A 20,443-nucleotide genomic window follows, 5' to 3' on the forward strand; every position below is an offset into this window, starting at 1 on the left:
AATATGCTTTTCTCTATCCTTTTAACATCAAATTTTTATATTTTAAGATTTCATTGTTTTTCTGTTTACAAGATTTCTTTGGACAGTCATTATGCCACATGCAGAGGTCATGCAATGCAGCATGTCCATGGTAAATTCAGCAATTGCACGTAGGCCAGACCAAATAGGGAGAAGAAGGGCATTCATGAAGTTTTTATAACAATCAGACAGAAAGAGAGGGAGGGAAACAGATGAAAAAAGCTTAGAGATAGAGAGTAAAGCAGCGGCAGAGGAAAACTAGAGACTAATTTTAGAGAGAAAAAGAGTTTAAAGCCAAATAGAAAGAAATAACATTGGCATTCTGACTTTCAGAATAAAAGGTCAGCAAGTGACTCCGCTTATATGCAGGAGTGAATTTAATAATTAAACAACAATGCAGTTTAATATGTATTGTTCAAGTTTCTATTTATCTTAAAAGAATTGATAAAATGCACACATACATTCAAATACAACATTCAAATTTCTTACCTGCTTAGATTCAGGTGTTAAATTGAAACTCCTGAATTGACTGCACATCTGCTTGTAGTCAACGGATCTTTAAGCAGTTATGAATTTTTCTAAAATGATTTTTGAGTTGCAAAGTAAAGAACAAATTGGACATTTTCTTCTGGATTTGCTCCAATAGTCCCTCATTCATACACTGATGAGTTTTGGAAGCTTTCACAGTTAATGGCGATTAGTCAAAGTAATTAAAGAACTGATAGACACAGTGAAGAAGTTTAGACTAATCTGCCACTAACTCAGTACAAGTCAATTTACTGAACCTCTTGGAGTTGCTTCGGGCTGAAATGTCAGGAAAGATCTCAATCTTCACAGCCATGAAGGTCTATACCAGATAGATTTACAACTGCTGGCATTTTCTGAAAAGTAGAAAAAAAAGTAATTAGTTACAGGGAGTCTACAGCACAGAAAGAGGCCATTCAGCCCAGCTAGTCCCTGCAGCATTTATACTCACAGGAACCTCCCGCCCATTCTGAGCACACATCACGCCTGGACTTCCACTGGCGCCCAAAGTGGAACCTCCTGCTACAGTTGTGGGCACATTGTATCATTTGAAATAAAATGAGCGAGCATTTGGAAATGGGTGGGTTAAGAAAGAAAATGTAGCAACATTAGTAGAAATGTGGTTAATGGACGGGAACAAGGATCCCCAGTAAACAGGGTGTTGTTCAGGAAGAGGAAGAACTGGTTGCCAGCATGGGGCAGTACTGGTCACATCTCATCTCAACAGAGTGGGGTGGTGGGGGATAATTTGAAGGGACACAAGGAACACTTCACAAATATTGGCACTGACAGAAAATTTGGGTTTGATGAAGAGGGAGATGACAATAAAAGCCATGGATGGGAAGCTAGAGTCATAAGGAGAGGGTGAAAATATTGGGAATTCCATGTTCCAGCAATCTCTCTCTCTCTTACCAATAAATGAAATGACTCCACGTCACTGACTCTCTAAGAAAAGATAGTCAAACTCCTTCATCATTTTAAAAACATCCTCTTGATCTTCCCTGCCCCAATGGGACTACTCCCAGGATCAAGGGAAAATGGAATAAATGTCTAAAGCAGAAGGAAGATACAGGGCCATGAGGTAAAAGCAAGATGGTAGCTTTAGCTCTGGATTATTCTGCCTTACAGCCAGCACAGAAACAAATGGTCTCCTTTTGGGCTAGCAACTAAATAATGAAAGCAGCAAATGGATTAGTGACAGAACAAGTGCAAAAACTACATATTGCTAGGACAAAAGAGGCTGGAATCACCAATAGATAAGTATTTTAGAAATAGTTAATGATGAAGTTAAGAAGAATGAGAGGTGATCTCATTGAAGTAAACAAAATGCTCACAGGGCTTGACAGGGTATCTGCAGGAATGATGTTTCTCCTGGCTTGGTGGGGGTGGGTATGGCCATTGAGGACTGAGAGGAGGTTGGTGAATCTTTGGAATACTCTATCCTAGAGGGCAGTGGAGGTTTTTTTTTAAATATTTATTCATGGGATGTGGGCTTCACTGGCTGGGCCAGCATTTATTACCCATCCCCAGTTGCCCTTGAGAAGGTGGTGGTGAGTTGCCTTCTTGAACGCAGTGTAGGTACATCCACAGTGCTGTTCAGAAGGGAATTCCAGAATTTTGACCCAGTGACAGTGAAGAAACGGTGATATATTTCCAAGTCAGGATAGTGAGTGACTTGGAGGGGAACTTCCTGATGGTGGTGTTTCCATCTATCTGCTGCCCTTGTCCTTCTAGATGGTATTGGTCATGGGTTTGGAAGGTGCTGTCGAAGGAGCTTTGGTGAATTCCTGCAGTGTATCTTGTAGATGGTTCACACTGCTGCCACTGTGCATCGGTGGCGGAGGGAGTGAATGTTTGTGGATGTGGTGCCAGTCAAGCAAGCTGCTTTGTCCTGGATGGCATCAAGCTTTGAGTGTTGTAGGAGCTGCACTCATCCAGGCAAGTGGGGAGTATTCCATCACATTCCTGACTTGTGCCTTGTGGATGGTAGGCAGGCTTTGGGGAGTCAGGAGGTGAGTTACTCGTTGCAGGATTCCTTACCTCTGACCTGCTCTTGTAGCCACAGTACTTATATGCCTAGTCCAGTTCAGTTTCTGGTCAATGTTAACCCACAGAATGTTGATAGTGGGGGATTCAGTGATGGTAATGCCATTGAACATCAAGGGGCGATGATTGGGTTCTCTTGTTGGAGATGGTCATTGCCTGACACTCGTGTGGCACAAATGTTACTTGCCACTTGTCAGCCCAAGCCTGGATATTGTCCAGGTCTTGCTGCATTTGGACATGGACTGCTTCAGCATCTGAGGAGTCACAAATGATGCTGAACATTGTGCAATCATCAGCAAACAGCCCCACTTCTGACCTTATGATGAAAGGAAGATCATTGATGAAGCAGCTGAAGATGGTTGGACTGAGGACACTACCCTGAGGAACCCCTGCAGTGATATCCTGGAGCTGAGATGACTGACCTCCAACAACCACAACCATCTTCCTTTGTGTTAGTATGACTCCAAACAGTGGACAGACCATCCAGGAGGTGTGGGGTCATCAAGGCACAAGGAAAGATTCAGATCACAGAGTCGCTGCAGAGAAGAACAAGATTTATCCCAGATCTTGGAGAAACTGAAGGTCCTTTTAAAAACAAGGGGAGTGGACCTGGGAGTTATTAAATATAATCTCATGATTGGTATAGATGAAATTAATTAGCAACTAAAGTTAATCCAGAGCATTGTTTCATGGGATTCCAGCATCCTAGAATGTGGAGACACAGTTTAACACGAATGATTACGACAAATATCCAGAAGCTTCTTCACACAACAATGACCAACGCTTCCAGGGGGCGGTGGAATCACAAAACATAGATTCTTGGAGCTTGATCACGCATTGAGGGGAAGGTAGGACTTTTCCATCCCTCCATGGAAAAACTCAAATAGGCCCAAGATCTTTGGTTCTGTGGCCATTACACAGCTTTAGATATAAAACTGATTCAGTTCACTGTATAGCAAGATTGTTAACTGGGTGGTTCGATTGGGGATATTAAAATAAATGCAGCTACAGAGTGCAGAAAAATATTAGTCCGAGTTCCAGCTGTTCTATCACTCATGAGAAAGCTCTTTGTACTCCACAATTTTACAGGACAATAAGGGACAAATGTAAGAAGCCATAGCTCACTGGGAAAATAAGTGTTCTCCAAAGTAGGTAACAAAAACACAGGCTAGACTCAAAGCTGCTAAACTATAGAGACATTTTATCCACATTGATTGCCAGGAGACTAAACTGGGTGTAACAAGGTAAAACGCCTTAGCCAGAGTACAATAGATCAGTGATCTTTCCCTGCTTTTATGGTCTGCAGAGTTCCTTCCACATTACAAACTCTTTCTCCAGTAAAATGTAGTTTCACAGTTGGAGGACACAGATCAGAGGAACATGATGTTCACTACTGGCCTTGAGAAATTCAGAAGCTCTGATCCTGGATAGAGTTCACATTTTCCTAGCCAGACAGACAGGCTTCTTCATTCATGGCCTTTGCCAATTCCTGAGCTAGTTGCTAAGAGACATGAAGTTAAGATGTCCCTCCCTTTTCTATGAGGAAGTAGCTCCTCTAAAGTCCTGATTAAGATAATGGAACTTTTGACACAGTTGTAAACTCACATTGTACCAGACTGTGGCACTATACATTGAGAGCTGCTTTTTATCCAGCTGAAGTAGTTTTATGATACGAGGGTTCCCTTGTCTGGTATATACAACATCGACATACCCCAATCGACTCTTCTTTATAACCCCATTTTGCAAGGATCCATTGTTGGCACAGAGATTTGTCATTAGGAAATTAGGCATATTTCAAGGCAGAGGAATATGGCAAGCTAAGGATTGCTGGCCAGCACAAACACCACCTGAATATGCAATTCATTCAATTTGGGTCTCATGCTGTATTGCACATGCAGGCTACATCCCCCGTTCACAAACTGTACTCACATTGTTACATGGCCGATCTACTGATCTGACTAGGCCAAGCTGGATCCTTAAAGCCCAAGTGCTAAGCCTCAAACTCATTTTTGATATTGTTAAGAAGTACTGATTGTATTGTATTTCTCTCTCTCAGATTGTTTGTCGCTTTGCATAGCCCCATTTTGCATATTAATGTTTTTTGCTAGGAAGCGAGAAGTGATACATTTTGGGTGTACTGTTATGCAACAACAATGTAATTAAAATGGTAGGATTTTGAAAAGTGCAGATGAGCAGAGAGAGACCTTAGTATCCATGTACACAAATCCTTCAAAATTAGTAGGATAAGTTGATAAGTTGGTTAAAAAGCAGATTACTTAGGTTTATAAAGGGAATATAAAAGCAAAGAGATCTTGCTAGAACTTTATTAGTCACTGGTTAGGCCTCAGCCGGAGCATTGTGGACAATTGTAGGCTCCACACTTCAGAAAAGATGTAAAGGTCTTCGAAAGGATACTGAGGAGGTCACCAGCGAAGAGGGACTACAGTTATGGGGGAAGAGGTTGAAAAAGTTTGGACTGTTCTCCTTGGAACAGGGAAGGCTGAAGCACGACTGAAGAGGTTTACAAGATGATGAAGGGTTTTGAAAGAGTAAATAGAGAAAAACTATTCCCTCTGGCAAGCGAATCAATAACCAGAGATTCTAGATTTAAAAATAATTGGTAAGAAAGAGAGAGGGGAGATGAGGAAAACTGTTTTCACAGTTGTCAGGGTCTGGAACGCTCGACTTGAAAAGGTGATGGAAGCTGATTCCATAAATAATTTTAAAGAGACAGCTTCTTGAAGCCAAGGAATTCACAGGATGACGGACCAAAAAACAGGGATGTGGGACTAAACACAACTTCTCTTTCAAAGAGCTAGGAAAAAGTGTGCAGAATAGCCTTCTTCAGTGCTGTAGGTTTCTACATTCAATGAATACGTCCCATTAGTTCTGTTGCTGCAACTGAACCAATAGCAAATAAAATTCTCCAGCCGTGAATTCCTAAAATTCCACGTGAGGAAAATTGGTTCTTAAAGGATCAGAAGTATAAAAAAATACCTCCAATTTTTCACCTGTATTGGGAATACCCCAGAACTAAAGAGGCCAGCATGATGCTGCTCCTGTCATGTGAAGATTCACTCGGCATTTTTCCAACCCACGAGAGGGAAAAGCTTCTGAAAGAGCCCATCTACAGGCCTTAAAATCAGCGAGCAGATGACAGAAGAGGAAGTAGATATCCAGATAGAGAGATTGAGCCACTCATTTCCCAGTAATTCCCAGATCCAGCCACTGACACAGTATTGCAGGAAAGTAAAATTCCACACAGTGTTCCCAGAAACAACACTTACATCTACTGGTGCTGAACCGCCACCAGTTGGTCTCTTAACATGGTACTTCCCAACAGTAAACGTACACACCAAGGAGAGATAAAGCACTCAATATTTATCAGGCAATATTGACAGAAGACAATGGGTGCCTGACTCAGGCCAGCGCTATTCACTGAGGCACAGCTGGCATCTGATACTAGGTCTAAATACATCCAGGAGTGGATGCTGACTTCAATTAAACTTTCACCCATAGGGAGTGTGTGACATGATCTGTTCCAACATTGCCTAACACTGCATTTCCATTTGTGGACTCATCCTGTTGCTTAATCTGCTACCAAAAACGACTTGCGTTTCTAGAATTCCCTTCACATTCTCAGTGTCCCAGAGCACTTCTTAGACAATGAAGTATTTTTGAAGCATCGTCAATCATAGTAATGTCGGAAATGCAGCAGCAAATTTGCACACGGCAAGCTCCCACAAACAGCAATGTGATAATGATCATCTGTTTTTGTGATGTTGACTGAGGGATAAGTATTGGCCAAGACACCAGGGAGAAATCCCCCCTGCTCTTCAAGTTACTACCACGGGATCTTCAACAAACACCTGGAGGGGACAGACAGGGTCTCAGTTTAATGTCTCATCCAAAAGACAGCTCCTCTGAAAGCAGAGGAGTCCCTCAGTCTGCACCGGAGTGTCAGCCTAGATTTTGTGCTCAGGCCTCTGAAGTGAGATTCAAACTCAATCTCCTGACTCAGAGGCGAGTGCTACCCACTGAGGCATTTGATACGAGGTCTAAATGCATCCAGGAGTGGATAGAGAGAGCGTGCTGACTGCAATTAAATGTTCAACCATTGGGAGTGTGTGACACGATCTGCTCAGTCCTGACAAGGACCAGCTGACAGTATTGGTAATGGAAGTGAAAGCAAGAGGGGTCAGTTGTGACTCAGTGGGCAGCATTCTCATCTCAGAGTCACAAGGCCATATCGCACTCCAGAGGCTTGAGCACAAAACGCAAGGTCTTCACTCCTGTGTAGCACTGGGGAAGTGCTATAGTGTCAGCGGTGCCATCCCCAGATGAGACATGAAACCCAGACCTTGTGTAGATGTAAAAGATCCCATGGAACTATTTTAAAGAAAAGGAGGGAAATTGTCCCCAGTCTCTTGGCCAATGCATATTGCCAAAACATGACATTATCCCATTGCTGTTTGTGGGAGCTTGCTGTGCACCAAATTGACTGCTACATTTCCGACATTATAGCAGTGACTACTCCAAAAAGTGCTTCATTGGTTGTAAAAAGTGTCTCTGGACAGGTGAAAAGCATTAAAATGTGGTTTCTGGATGCAATGCCTTTTCACAGATACGATGCCAATCTTCTGTATCAAGTGCCATTGTGCGTGCTTCGGAGTTACTGAATGAGATGAGTAAGGATAACAATGAGCAGAAGTCACTAATACTTGAGGTTTTGGCACACTGCCTTCAACCTCCCCCCAGATTCCATGTCAGATGATGTCAAACTCCATCTCATAGAGCATAGACACTGCTTCAAATTGGCTGCTCACTGTGGCACACATGCACTGTCTGTGGATTCGAGTGAGACCTGGTGCTAAAAATTGCTTCGATAGATCTCTCCAACTAGGATCACTCCTGCTATTCTCTCCCTCCTGCTGCAAGACGTTTAAGGGATCCTCAATAATCAGGAGACCTTAAACTTTCAGTACCTACCACCCACTGAGGGGTTATTAACCGGCCACAAGAATTGTCATGACAAACAATTTTGTTACCAAACAGCTTTCCAGTTTCAGCTGCTGTATCCCTCCGCACTCACACAGGAAACATGGCTCTTCTCAAAACGTTTTAATTAACGCTTGAATAGTACAGGCCCACAAAAGAGTTTCTTTGCTGAACAACAGGACAATAACATTTCCTTTACAGGATCCTCCAGCCATGTAACACAAGTTAAGACTTGCCTGTCCCTGGACTGCAGTCTTTGTACAGAGAATGAATGACCCCCTTCTGAGCAACTGTCTTCTTTCACAATGTGGCAGTATTATTCAGGAATGCTAGTAAAATACTGTAGGAGGTGTGGCATGGCAACGTGAGCTAGGCAAGGCAAGGGAGGGGGTATCAAGCAGAAGAGGGGCAAAGCTGATCAATTTCCAACTTTCACAGTGTAAAATTCAAACAGCAGAAATCAGGTCTGAAACAATTTAGTCCCCTTCCAGAAAAACAAAACACTCTTTTTCACCTGATCATTTGATCTTCTGTCTGCCCAAATCAAACGCAGGAACATTCAGCCCCTCGAACCTGTTCCACCATTCAGTGAAACCATGGCTGATCCACGACCTAAACTCCACATAAACTCCTTTGCCTCATCTCTCCTAATATATTATTTGGCTAAAAAAATTTAATCGCAGATTTAATAATTGATCTAGCATCAATTGTCATTTGTGGAAGAGTTTCAAACTTCTCCCACCCTTTGTGTGTAGAAGTGTTTCCAAATTTCACTCCTGAAAGGTCGGCCTCATTTTTAGACTGCCCCCTAGTCCCAGACTCCACGCCCAGCTAGCGGAAATAGTTTCTCTCGACCCTGCTTATTCCCTTAATATTTTGAAAATTTCGATCATATCATCCCTTAATCTTCTAAATTCCACAGAATACAACCCTAATTCTTTAGACTAGGTGACCGCTTTGTGGAACACGTTCGGTCTGTCCGCAAGCATTACTCAGACCTCCCTGTCGCTTGCCATTTCAACACTCCACCCTGCTCTCATGCCCACAAGTCCTTGGCCTGCTGCATTGTTCCAGTGAAGCCCAATGCAAACTGGAGGAACAGCACCTCATCTTCTGACTAGGCACTTTGCAGCCTTATGGACTTAATATTGAGTTCAACATTTTCAGATCATGAACTCTCTCCTCTATCCCCACCATCTGCCACCAACTTTCCTGCTTGCTACACTTAATGTCCCCTTTAGCACATTCCTTGGATAATATCACCATCGTCAACACCCCTTTGTCCTTTTGTCAATGACATCTTTGGCAACCCTTCTTTGCCTCCACCTATCACTGGCTCCCTACCCAGCTCTACTTGTCCCACCCCCCTCTACCAGCTTATATTTCACCTCATTTCTCTATTTCCTTAGTTCTGATGAAGAGTCATAAGGACTCGAAATGTTAACTGTGTTCCTCTCCACAGTTGCTGTCAGACCTGCTGAGTTTTTCCAGGTATTTTTGTTTTTGTCCTAGTTCTTTAAAGCTAGATACAAAAAAAAACAAGCTATATTATCCAATAGAATTCTAGTTTCTAATTACTTAATCCCGGGTTTCTCAATGTTCTTTGTCTGAATTTTACCAACTCAGTGACATGCAATCTTTTCAAGTTGAAATTGTCATGCTTTGTTACAACATAACACAGAATTTACACAGCAAAATAATATTCCCAATTCCTAATGCTGAGTGACGAATGGATCTTAAATACAGCGTTCAGAATTCCAACTTTTGCAATTATTCATGGGAGACGATAATTGGCCCCTTTGAACATATTTAGGTTCAGCAGCAAATATCCTTTTAAAAATGTTTGATCACAGCAAACACTTTACTGCTGCCTTCAAGAAAATCTTGTGACAGTGGGAGCAGGGAATAGTTCCGATTGCTGATGGCTGTGTAGGTGCGCACATACACACACCATCTCACCCAGACACTGAACTGGCTGGGGCTCTCTTCTCGTGATAAGAGAAGGCTGGGGGTGGACAAGATAATAATTTTTACGATTATGAACAAGTTCGATAGTGTGGATGTTGAGATAATGTTTCAACTTGTGGGGGAGACCAGAACAAGGAGCATAGATGAAAGACAGTCACTAATAAACCAATAGGGACTTCAGAAGAAAAGCTTTACCCAGAGAGTGGGGAGAATGTGGAACTCACTCCCACAGGGAATGGTCGAGGCAAATAGCAGAGATGCCTTAAAGGGGAAGCTGGATCAACACATGAGGGAAAAAGGAATAGAGATAAAGAGAGGTGGGAGGTGGCTCAAACAAAGCATCAACAGCAACATGGATCAGATAGGCCAACGGCCTGTTTCTGACACACACACACTCACTCTATCTGTTGCTCCCAGCCCTCTCCTGTGAAGTAGAAAAGGCAGTTCTCGGAGTCAATGCGATTAGAGTAAGCACCAGGAACAACAATCCACCTTTCAATACTGGGTTTGACTGGATCGAGTACTAAATACCCCACCCCAAGGAACTGCTACACCAAGTACTTCCATTTCACTGCTGCTGCATTAAACTGTTGAGTTCAGCACACATTTTGGAAGATTTTAACTGCTTATTTCCAAAGAACGAGATAAAGTAATTCACGGGTTTAAAGGCCATTGCTTATCACAATGACGAGCATGCAGTTTCCAACTGAGCTGGTATCACATGGGCTGCCAGACAACAATTTGTATCTATATAGCACCTTTAATAGTGAAAGATAAGTCAAGGTGTATGCCTGATATGGAATATATATTGAAAATATCAATATTTCTTGCAAATTGTATTGAGGCACCTCAAAGTGGAACATGCTGAATGCAGAAAAGTTGGAATTTTATTGCATTTCCTGTAATGCCAATTTGAAATGTATTTTTACAAATGTTATGAATAAAATACATTTTTGAAAAAAGAGAAAGAAATACCCCAATGTGTTTCACAGGAGTAATTAGTAACGGAGTTATGCAAGGAAATGTTGGGACAGGACACATAAGCTTAGTCAAAGAGATAGGTTTTAAAATGCATTGTAAAAGGAGGGAAGAGAGGTAGAGAGGGAATTTCAGAGCTAAAGCCCTCAGTAACTGAAGGTATGGCTGCCAATGGCGGAGCCATTGAAATCAGATATGAGGGAGAGGCCAGAATTGGTGGAGTGTGGACATCCCGGAGGGTTATGGGACTCCAGGCTTGCTACAGTTAAAATGTCCAGGAAGTGCTGCCCTCTCGCCATCTCAACAGAAAAATCATAGGCTATTAACAAATCGAATTTTATTTCAATACTTCAGCTTATTTGTCATCAAAAATGCTGGTGAGGGGCAAGAAATGGCTGCTCAACAGACAGGCCAAGAATCATCCAATTGGATAAAGAAGAATGTGTTTGCTTTCCCACTGCGGAATGTGGACATTTCAGGGGACCAATTGGCTGGGGGGGGGCAATGTGGATGCAGTCTGGGACACACTCTGGGGGCAGGGCAGAGGGAGGTGCTCATGTGACAACAGCTCCAGGAACTGCGTTGGGCATCTGTACAGAGTGAAGGAAGGCTTGGGGGGAAAAAAAAAAGATCAGCCTGAACTGTAAAAGATCAGATTCTCGCCACACGCCAACTTACACACACATGTAGGGACATGTCCCATAACAATGGGAGTTATTTACAATCCTGTCTACAATACTGTTTTACAATCCATGTTCAACTGAAGGATTAAATGATCTCCTTTCCTCACAATTAGTGGTTAGCCCCTTCAATATTAATTCAAATTCAACAAATTGCATTTATATAGCACCTTTAACACAGGAGCAAGTTGACAAACAGAATTTGACCCTCAGCCACAAGGCAGCATTAGATCAAATGACCAAAGACTGGTCAGAGAGGTATGTTTTAAGAAATGTTTAGGAAGGTGGAGAGAGAGATAGACAGAGGTTTAGGGAGGAAATTCCACAGCTTAGGGCCCAGGTACAACCTGCAGCTGAAGGTACAACCACAAAATGGGGGAACAATTGAAATACAGAGATGATGCTCAGGAAGCCAGAACTGGAGGGACACAGATATCTCGGAAGATTGTGGAGATGATTACAGAGAAAAAGGGGCAAGGCCATGGAGGAATTTGAAAACAAAGGAGGAGAGTTTTAAAATTGAGGCGTAGCTTGACCCAGGGTGGGTGGATGGAATGCTGGGACAATCCATTCAGTTCAAAGGCAAATAGGGTGGGCAATGCACCCACTTCCTGCGAAAGAATAAAAAAGGATATGGGGCAGAGCTTTGGATGAACTGGACTTCTTGGAGGATTAAAGATGGAAGGCGAGCCAGGTAAGTGTTGGAATAGTCAGGTAAGTAGAGAACAAACGAAGGTTTCATTTACCACTAATTTGTCAGTTCACTAGTTTTCCATATAAATCAGAAAAGTCACATTTGGACTGGAATCAGTCATGAATTTTAAAGAGTCTAACAGGTTGTATTTGGTGAAAGATCTCAGCTGCCTTTCTCCATCACAATCGCTTCACGAGGTTCCTTATCAGCATATCTACTGCAATAGCTTCTCCTCCAGTGTCCTCACATGATTACCCTCTCCATGTTCATGCTTAACCCTCTTTCTTATTCCACATCTATTCGTTACCCCCACAGTAACACTGCTCTTTCTCAATGATTTTTAAAGCTGTCTTCATATAATCCACATGGAGACCAATAACCATTTTTTTTTTAAAAAAGAGGGTAATTTCCCAGCGACCGACAGAAAGGACCAAAGGACAAGATTTTACCTTTTTAAAAAAGCCTTTTACTGTAACAAACTAAAGTCAACATAAATTAAACATTAATTACCAGGCAGCTAATACTTCAAACTAAAGTAAAGGTACTTTCACATTAACTGGCGAATACAACCATGATGCATCTTATGAAGCCCTTTCATTGTGTGTTTTGCTTTTGGCAGGTATGTAGCATTACAGGAACAGTCCCACAGAGGTTCCCAGCTCCCCAGGGGAGGTTCACTCCTCCCCACCACACCAGGTCAGAACTTAAGTGTCCTTCAAAAATTGTTTCACTCAGTCAGAGTTTTCCTGGATATGATTACTACCAGCAGGGTGTACCTTGGCAACTCTCTGTTCCTTACATCTTCAAGAGCCCTGAACAGAAGCTGAACTCTCAAGCATCTTGCTTGGTCATTAACACAAAACAGTCCTCCTGCTTCCTTTGTTTCTGCATTTCAAACAGCAGCTGCACTTTTTCAGTGAGTTACTGTATAAAGGTGTTAAAACTGTCACCCCACTTCAGTGGATGTCTGAGGTTCCCTCCCCATGGCAAATGAATCACGTCTCCGAGCAGAAGTGCTTATGTGGAATTCTCTGCTTTGAGTTAAAAGTATATTTCAAGACATATTCACCCTGTAAAGTTCAGCATTCATGACAACTGCCAGCTCTATCACCATCATTAGGCTTCATTGTTACTGTACTGTCCAAATTTCCTCCATCAACTTGTGTGGGGCCCACATTTTCTGCAGCTCAATGTTGGCAGGGTCGGAGCTATCCTCTTTGACCTGTACTTGGAACTCCACATCTTTTCCTCAATCACATCCCACAATCCCTCACTTTCCACTCAAACTCAACTGAATGACGAGAGGGGAAGGTTCCATTTGATTCCATGCCGAGCTTCAAATCCCACCTCCGTCAGTCAACTTCCATCTGTCTGTTTCTCTTCACCACTATTGGAAGCTTCATTTCACCTCAGGACTAGTTTTCTTCAACCCCTTCCTCAGCAGCTTCTCAAGCTCAGTTCTCCACCAGTATCAACTGAACTCTGCCATCTCAGCTCATCCCACACAACATCCTCGTCATCTTGCCTAGCCCGATTCCATTGCTTATCCATCCCTCAATGCTGATCACCTTGCTTCCGTATCTCCGGAATTCCCAATCCCTCTATCTGGTTATAATGCTTCCCCACCCCACCTTTAAAAACATCCCCAAGGTGGTCTTCCAGTTAGCTTGCATTTGTGTCTGCCATTACAACAATGTTATAGTGTGAAGGAATTCAGAGGCTGTACAAGCAGCCAGCTCCCTTAAAAAGAAACTTGATTAAACAAAGGGAGACCCTTTGACAATTGTGCCTTTTTAAAAAACAAAAATCATCAGCCCTAGCAAGTATAAAAGATAAGGAACAAAGTAACAGAATGCTCGGTGACAATGAGGCTGCACACTGATTTCTCAGAGAATGTTATTGTAAAGTCGGTTTCATCGACTTTAGATTTACTTCTGACATGACATCACTGATTGGTCAGGATTATAACAGTGATTTATAATTACCAATGGAGCTAGTCCAAGTACTGGGAAATTCCAGAGAACTGCTATAAATGTCAAAAATTACCTCAAAATTTTGGATGTAAGCTTTTCCAGTCGATGATGAAGAGCTGCACAATGAGGAAAGGTTTCTTCATTGCCTCTAAAGCAATTCCTCTTTCAAAGTAATTTTCTGTATATTTTCTTTTGTTCTCTCGATTCACTGCTCCCACTGGAATAGGGATGGATTGATGATCTGCAGTCACTTTTCACATGGCAGCTGGTAATGTAGAGGAATATGGCTGAAAACCCATTGGCCAGTTACTGCCCATTAGAACACACTGCTAGTGGGCTAATATACCATTCTGCATCTTAAATTCAATGCGACAAATCCATTCCTGACAATTTGAATTTGTGTTTTGGGCAGGCTCCTGGTTAGTGAGTGGTAATTGTCCAGAGGGTGTTAAAACCAATAGGGGGAGGGGGGGTGGGGGGTGAAAAATACAAAAAGACATATAGGCACCCTGCCCAATGGACTTTACTCTGAATGTGCCACTTTATTGTGACCTAATTTCCATCATAGCTCAGCAAACACCTATGGCATAAGTACAAGACATTTTGGTTGGCTGCTTCAGGTAACTCATTGTGTCTTAGCAAAACTAAGGGTCCGTACTCAAAAATAACTCCTCTCATGTCTTCCAGGATCCCAAACATTTGGAACATAGACAGATTAAATGAAATACCAAACATATGTGCACAGAAACTGACTGAATCTTACCAACATGCATTGTGAAGGCCCAAAGGCTTTTCAAACTAAAGTATTAGTTTCTTATTACAGATAAACAAACAGTCATTAACCTGTGATAGAAAGTAAACACGAAACCATGGAATGTTTAGCAAGAGGCCAAAAAGGCATAAAATCTGGTCAAAACCAATAAAACCGATAAATACACAATCAGAATCACAGAGCAGAAGAGGCCCTTTGGCCCATCGAGTCTGCACCGACACATGAGACACAAATGACATGGAGCTGTAATGGTTGGTACCACAAAGATAGAAGGTTGACACCTTTGTCCTTTTGTCTGTGACATCTTTTGGTTATCTCCACCAATCACTGGCCCTCTATCCAGCTCTTCTTGTCCCAGCCCGACCCCCTTAAACCAGCTTATATTTCACCTCTCTTCTATTTTTACTTAGTTCTGTCGAAGGGTCATTCGGACTCGAAACGTTAACTGTGCCTCTCTTCGTAGATGCTGCCAGACCTGCTGAGTTTTTCCAGGTATTTTTGTTTTTGTTTTAGAAGGTTGACATGACTGAGTAGGTTTAACTAAATTGCCTAAGCTTCAGAAGCCAACACAAAAACTGACATCAATTGAGGAAATCAGAGTTTACCTTCGTTTAAAAATGTAGAGATTAACTCCACAAGAAACTGTTTTTTCTTATCTAATCAGAAACTCTGCCTCTAATTCACCAAGCAACAAATTGTAAGATGTCAGTAATTTGAGGGACTCTAATTGTTTACCTATCTTGGAAATTCTGACGGGAGAGACACCAGGAAAGAACATTGGTGTTGTGCATGTTGATAACGATCATCAAGACAACTGCAGCGTTCACGAGTGACAGAAACTTAGTGAAGGAAATTTAAGAACAGATTTACAATGCCAAGGTGAGCTCTGAGTATTTGAATAAAGAATTAGATGCCTCATTGGAGAACTGTAGCTCAAACTGGATTTTGACAAACAGTATGAAGATGTCAACACGACATCCTTCCCACCTTGGAAACAAAGATATAAAAAAGTGGCAAAAAGTGATTGTGTTTTGTGCTTTAACCAGGCAGTTTGGTCAGTTGTTGAAGGATTTGATCAGCAGGAGGTTGACCGTTCATTTGCTGGGTGATCATACACAATTCCTTGTAATGCATTTGTGGCTGATGGGTGTATTCTATTGGTAACTGGTATGCCTGCCAAATCTAGTGAAGATGTTTGTGTTTAATTTGTGCTTTGGAGCAGTGATTCATTATTTTTTGCAACTCTCATATCTGAGCAGTAGGTAGAACATTATGTTTTGCAACACCTCGCACCTTCCAGGGCCCCAAACACTCCTTCCAGTGAGACAGCAATTTCCAGGAATCGTCTTCAACCTGATAGGCAGTCTCACCACTCAGTGCAGGTCACCAAACACAGACCAGGTTGTTACTTTACTGAACTATTCTTTCAGTGAGGGGCACACTGAGCCTCCCACCACTTCTACTTCAGTTCTCCGCTCCACTCTGATCTCACCGTCTACACTGTTACCTGATCTCCAGAGTAAACACTAGGGATACAATCTTAGACTTCTACCAGGAATGCTGCAGCTCTCCAGCCTTAAGATTGATTTTAACAACTTTGCATCATAGCCTCCATTTTCTGCATGGCAGAATGTGCTGGCTACAGGGGGTGCCAGCAATTCCAGGCTTGGGGATGGAGAATGGGGTGCGACATGGTTCCCAACCTATCAGAATACAACACTGGCAAGGGCTTCGCACATCTGGTGTTGACTAGTATCTAGCCCCACTGGAGTTTTCTCCACTCCGTCAGTTGTTCCTTCATCCCATTCATCAGTCTGCTGCCATTCAAACACTCGTGTCCCGTATAAATTCAGGAATTCCTTAGAGCTGATCCCGCTCCATCATCATAATTTCACTGGACACAAGACTGAATTCACAAACGTGTGCAGAAAAAGGTTTAGCACCTTCACCACAGCCAAACTTCCCAAGGCACCTCACAAAAATCAACACAAAGAAAGACGGCCATTTTTTGAACAGGTGACCAAAACATTGGTCAAAGCAGGAGGTCTTCATGAAGTATCAAGATGGAGGAGACAGGAGGAGAGATTTAGGGAGGGAATTCCAGAGCGTAGGGCACAGGCAGCTGAAGGCACAGCCGCCAATGGTGGAGCGATTAAATTCAGGGATGCTCAAGGGACCAGAATTATAGGACCTTGGGGATCTGGGAGGGTATTGGGCTTGGAGGAGATCACAGAGGTAGGCAGGGATTTGAAAACAAGGAGGAGAGTCTAAAAATCAAACCTTGCTGGACCAGGAGCCAATGTAGGTCAGGGTCTTTTTATTCTTCCAAGGGATGTGGTCTTTGCTGGCTAGGCCAGCATTTATTGCCCATTCCTAATTGCCCTTGAGAAGGTGGTGGTGAGCTGCCTTCTTCAACCACTGCAGTCCATTTGGTGTAGGTACACCCACAGTGCTGCTTCTTCAACCACTGCAGTCCATGTGGTGTAAGTACACCCACAGTGCTGTTAGGAAGGGAATTTCAGGATTTTGACCCAGCGACAGTGACAGTGAAGGAACGGTGATATATTTCCAAGTCAGGATGGCAAGTGGCTTGGAGGCGAACTTCCAGGTGATGGTGTTCCCGTGTGTCTGCTGCCCTTGTCCTTCTATATGGTAGTGTTCATGGGTTTGGAAGGTGCTGTCCCAAGGAGCCTTGGTGAATTCCTCCAGTGCATCTTGTAGATGGTACACACTGCTGCCACTGTGCATCGGTGGCGGAGGGAGTGAATGTTTGTGGATGTGGTGCCAATCAAGTGGACTGCTTTGTCCTGGATGGCGTGAAGCTTGAGTATTGTTGGAGCTGCACTCATCCAGGCAAGTGGGGAGTATTCCATCATACTCCTGACTTGTGCCTTGTAGATGGTGGACAAGCTTTGGGGAGTCAGATGGTGAGTTACTTGTTGCAGGATTCCCAGCCTCTGACCTGCTCTAGTAGCCACAGTATTTATATGGCTAGTCCAGTTCAGTTTGTGATCAATGGTAATCCCCAGGATGTTGATAGTAGGGGAATCAGCGATGGTAATGCCATTGAACATCTGGGGGCGATGGTTAGATTTTCTCTTGTTGGAGATGGGTGAATAGTGTCTGTACGGTGGGAGGGGGATTCCCAATCTCTGCATTATATTTGATTCCTCTCATTATATCTCCTTTTGCCTCGTACTTTAATCATTCATCCTGTTGGCCTCATCTCTTCTTCTTCACCAAAGCACAGCCAAAGTAACCCTATACCTTTCTCAATGCTGCTTGCCTGTGAAAAGTTCCAGTGATGGGTATTAAAGCATGTGTTCCTTTGACACGATGGTGCCTGATCTCCCAAGTGCTCTCACCGTTACTGATTCAGATTTTCACCGTGTTATTTAGTGGACAGGAAGTTAGTTACTAGACAGAAAGCCAGGAGTTAAAAGAGAACAGAGCTAGTTGGATAATCATAATTCATAACATAGTTATAGATAATTAAAATAAAGTACAAAATAAAATGATTGCACGATTATCAACATTTGAGTGTACAAATAATTACAATATGTTGCAAAATGCTGTTTTTGTCAATGAGTTACCTACAAGTGATAGTTGTATACACTGTGTTGCCAAGTTACCAGATTCAATGTTGTGTTTCTGGTGAGCTAAATGCAAAATCCCAGCACCAAGACAAACCACTGAAAATTCACACACTAATTTCCCCACAGGGATATCCCACCAGACACAAGAGACAGGCATACAGGTCAGAATCTAATCCACATTCAATTTAATTAATCTTCAGGTCACTTTCCCCTTTAGGGAAATCCATATGAGACCAGTTAATCCGTGTCAGAGTTACAATCACGGTTTAGATATTGTGAACCAAGCCGATTAGAGGGGAGCAGGGAAAAGGCTCATGTCCAGGAGAGACTCACCAACAAAAGCAGTTGAACTAATTAGTTCCCTCCAAAAACAATCCAGATATCCACCAATCTGGATTCTTGTTATAACACTGTATGAGTAATTTAAAGTCATTATTCCAAACGTGCAACGATCAGATTAATACTTCCGTTTTGCAAATCATTTATTAGAAAATCAGACACGGTCAAGGGGAGATGGATTGAAATAAACTCCGAGGAAGTGGGTTAGACACAATTCAATCCGAGTCCATTTCATCGATTTCCCATCCGCCATTGGCTCAAATTTCAAACATGAAATTGAAGAAGATTCTGTGAAACTGACTGAGTGGGACCCACTTCTCTTTCTTCACACATTTATTCGGATATCCAAACACAAGCGGATTTCCAGAATTGCTCATTCCAAGTGGAACAGCAAAAACACAGAGTGGGTATAGGGGGCGGAATTGAGAATTAAAGCGGAACCTTCTTCATGGCATTTCCTCCTCTGTTGCCAGATTGAAATTGCATCACATTCTTTAACCCAAACGCTAAACATTTTTCTGTCAAATCGGGAGAGGCTTTAATCCGCAATCTGGTTGTTGTCATTAATCATGAAAGCAAATAATTGCATAATAATAACTGTATTCCATAATTGCCTCCGTTCGAGAGTGAAAGGAGCGGCGGCTGGATCAGGAATTAGTGAACCAGGTCAATCACCACCCCCCCACCCCCCCCCCTTCCCAGACACAGGGGGGTTAGAACAGGAGCTGTAACTACATACTCACTCTGCACTGCAAATTGTTCAGAAATGGAGCAGTAAACTCACCCATCCCCGATCCCGCCTGCTCTGCCCACTCTGACTCTGGATCTGGATCTGGATCTGTCCCCGATCCCGCCTGCTCTGCTCACTCTGAATCTGGATCTGTCCCCGATCCCGCCTGTTCTGCTCACTCTGGATCTGTCCTTTCCGGAACAAGTTCATACGTTCGAGGAAAATGTAACAAACAGAAGGGGCGGGCGATTGCTGCTGCAGCCAATCAGAGCGCGGCAGCGCGAGTTGTTTCACTTTGCAAGCAACCAATCAGAGAGTTCGCTACAATTACGGCTCAGGAGAGGGGATCCATTGGTCAATCCCAGCACACGGGGAGATCAGGGATCTGGGATCTCAGGTAATTTGTTTTATTCTGCTTTCTGCACATGGCTGAAAAGTCAATTTGCAGAATTGTTTCACTTCTCATTAGCAACGATATATCCTCAGTTCCATTTTCCCCTGTGGTCACCTCTTACAACTGACTCAGTCAGAGGGTTGGTTGTGAGCTCAAATCCCACATCAGAATTTGAGTATGTAATCTAGGCTGGCACCTTAGTGCAGCGATGAGAGATTGTTGTAACTAGCAGAGTTGTTGTCTATTGGATTGGGCGTTAACCCCTGTTCAGGTGGGCATGAGAGACCCCCATGGTACATGTGAATAAAAGTAGGAGAGTTTGCCTCATGTCCCACCCAACATTTTATCCCTCAACTAACATCACCAAAACTGATCGACCGGTCATTTGTTTATCTGCTGTCTGTGGGGGCCAGCTGTGTACTAATGGACAGCTGTGTTTGCCCATTTAGCAACTACCCTTCAAAACTAATTAATTGGCTTTAAAATGCTTGGGGGTGTCCTGGGACTGTGAGAGATATTTTTCTGTGCGATCCAAGCTTTTTCTTTCAGTTGTTCTGCTCAAGCTCCTTCTGTAGATTATATGATTTATCTCAGCAGGTCTGACAGTTTCTGTGGAGAGAGAAACAGAGTTAACGTTTCGAGTCTGTTTGACCCTGCTTCAGAACTCTAAATGGCCTTGAAATGTTAACTCTGTTTCTCTCTCCACAGATGCTGCTGAGTTTTCCAGTATTT

At 42.9% G+C, this 20,443-nt stretch overlaps 1 protein-coding gene across 3 annotated transcripts in view; it reads right to left on the minus strand.

Annotated features, from left to right (window-relative positions):
* cep68 (centrosomal protein 68) overlaps positions 1–19,547 on the minus strand; it is a 32,464-nt gene extending 12,917 nt beyond the window's left edge. Inside the window, exons 1-3 of one of the 3 annotated variants that reach the window (XM_041215070.1) lie at positions 19,372–19,547; positions 13,954–14,145; positions 508–899 (exon numbers count right to left, since the gene is read on the minus strand). In XM_041215070.1, coding sequence (XP_041071004.1) covers positions 508–555 — 48 coding nt within the window. In that variant the 5' untranslated portion in view covers positions 556–899; positions 13,954–14,145; positions 19,372–19,547. The remainder of the gene's footprint in view (positions 1–507; positions 900–13,953; positions 14,146–19,371) is intronic. The other 2 variants (XM_041215086.1, XM_041215080.1) reach the window with 2 other exon arrangements.
* Positions 19,548–20,443: the final 896 nt, after the last annotated feature.

Source organism: Carcharodon carcharias, chromosome 2 (genome assembly GCF_017639515.1).
Source record: "Carcharodon carcharias isolate sCarCar2 chromosome 2, sCarCar2.pri, whole genome shotgun sequence".
NCBI classification, from domain to species: domain Eukaryota; kingdom Metazoa; phylum Chordata; class Chondrichthyes; order Lamniformes; family Lamnidae; genus Carcharodon; species Carcharodon carcharias.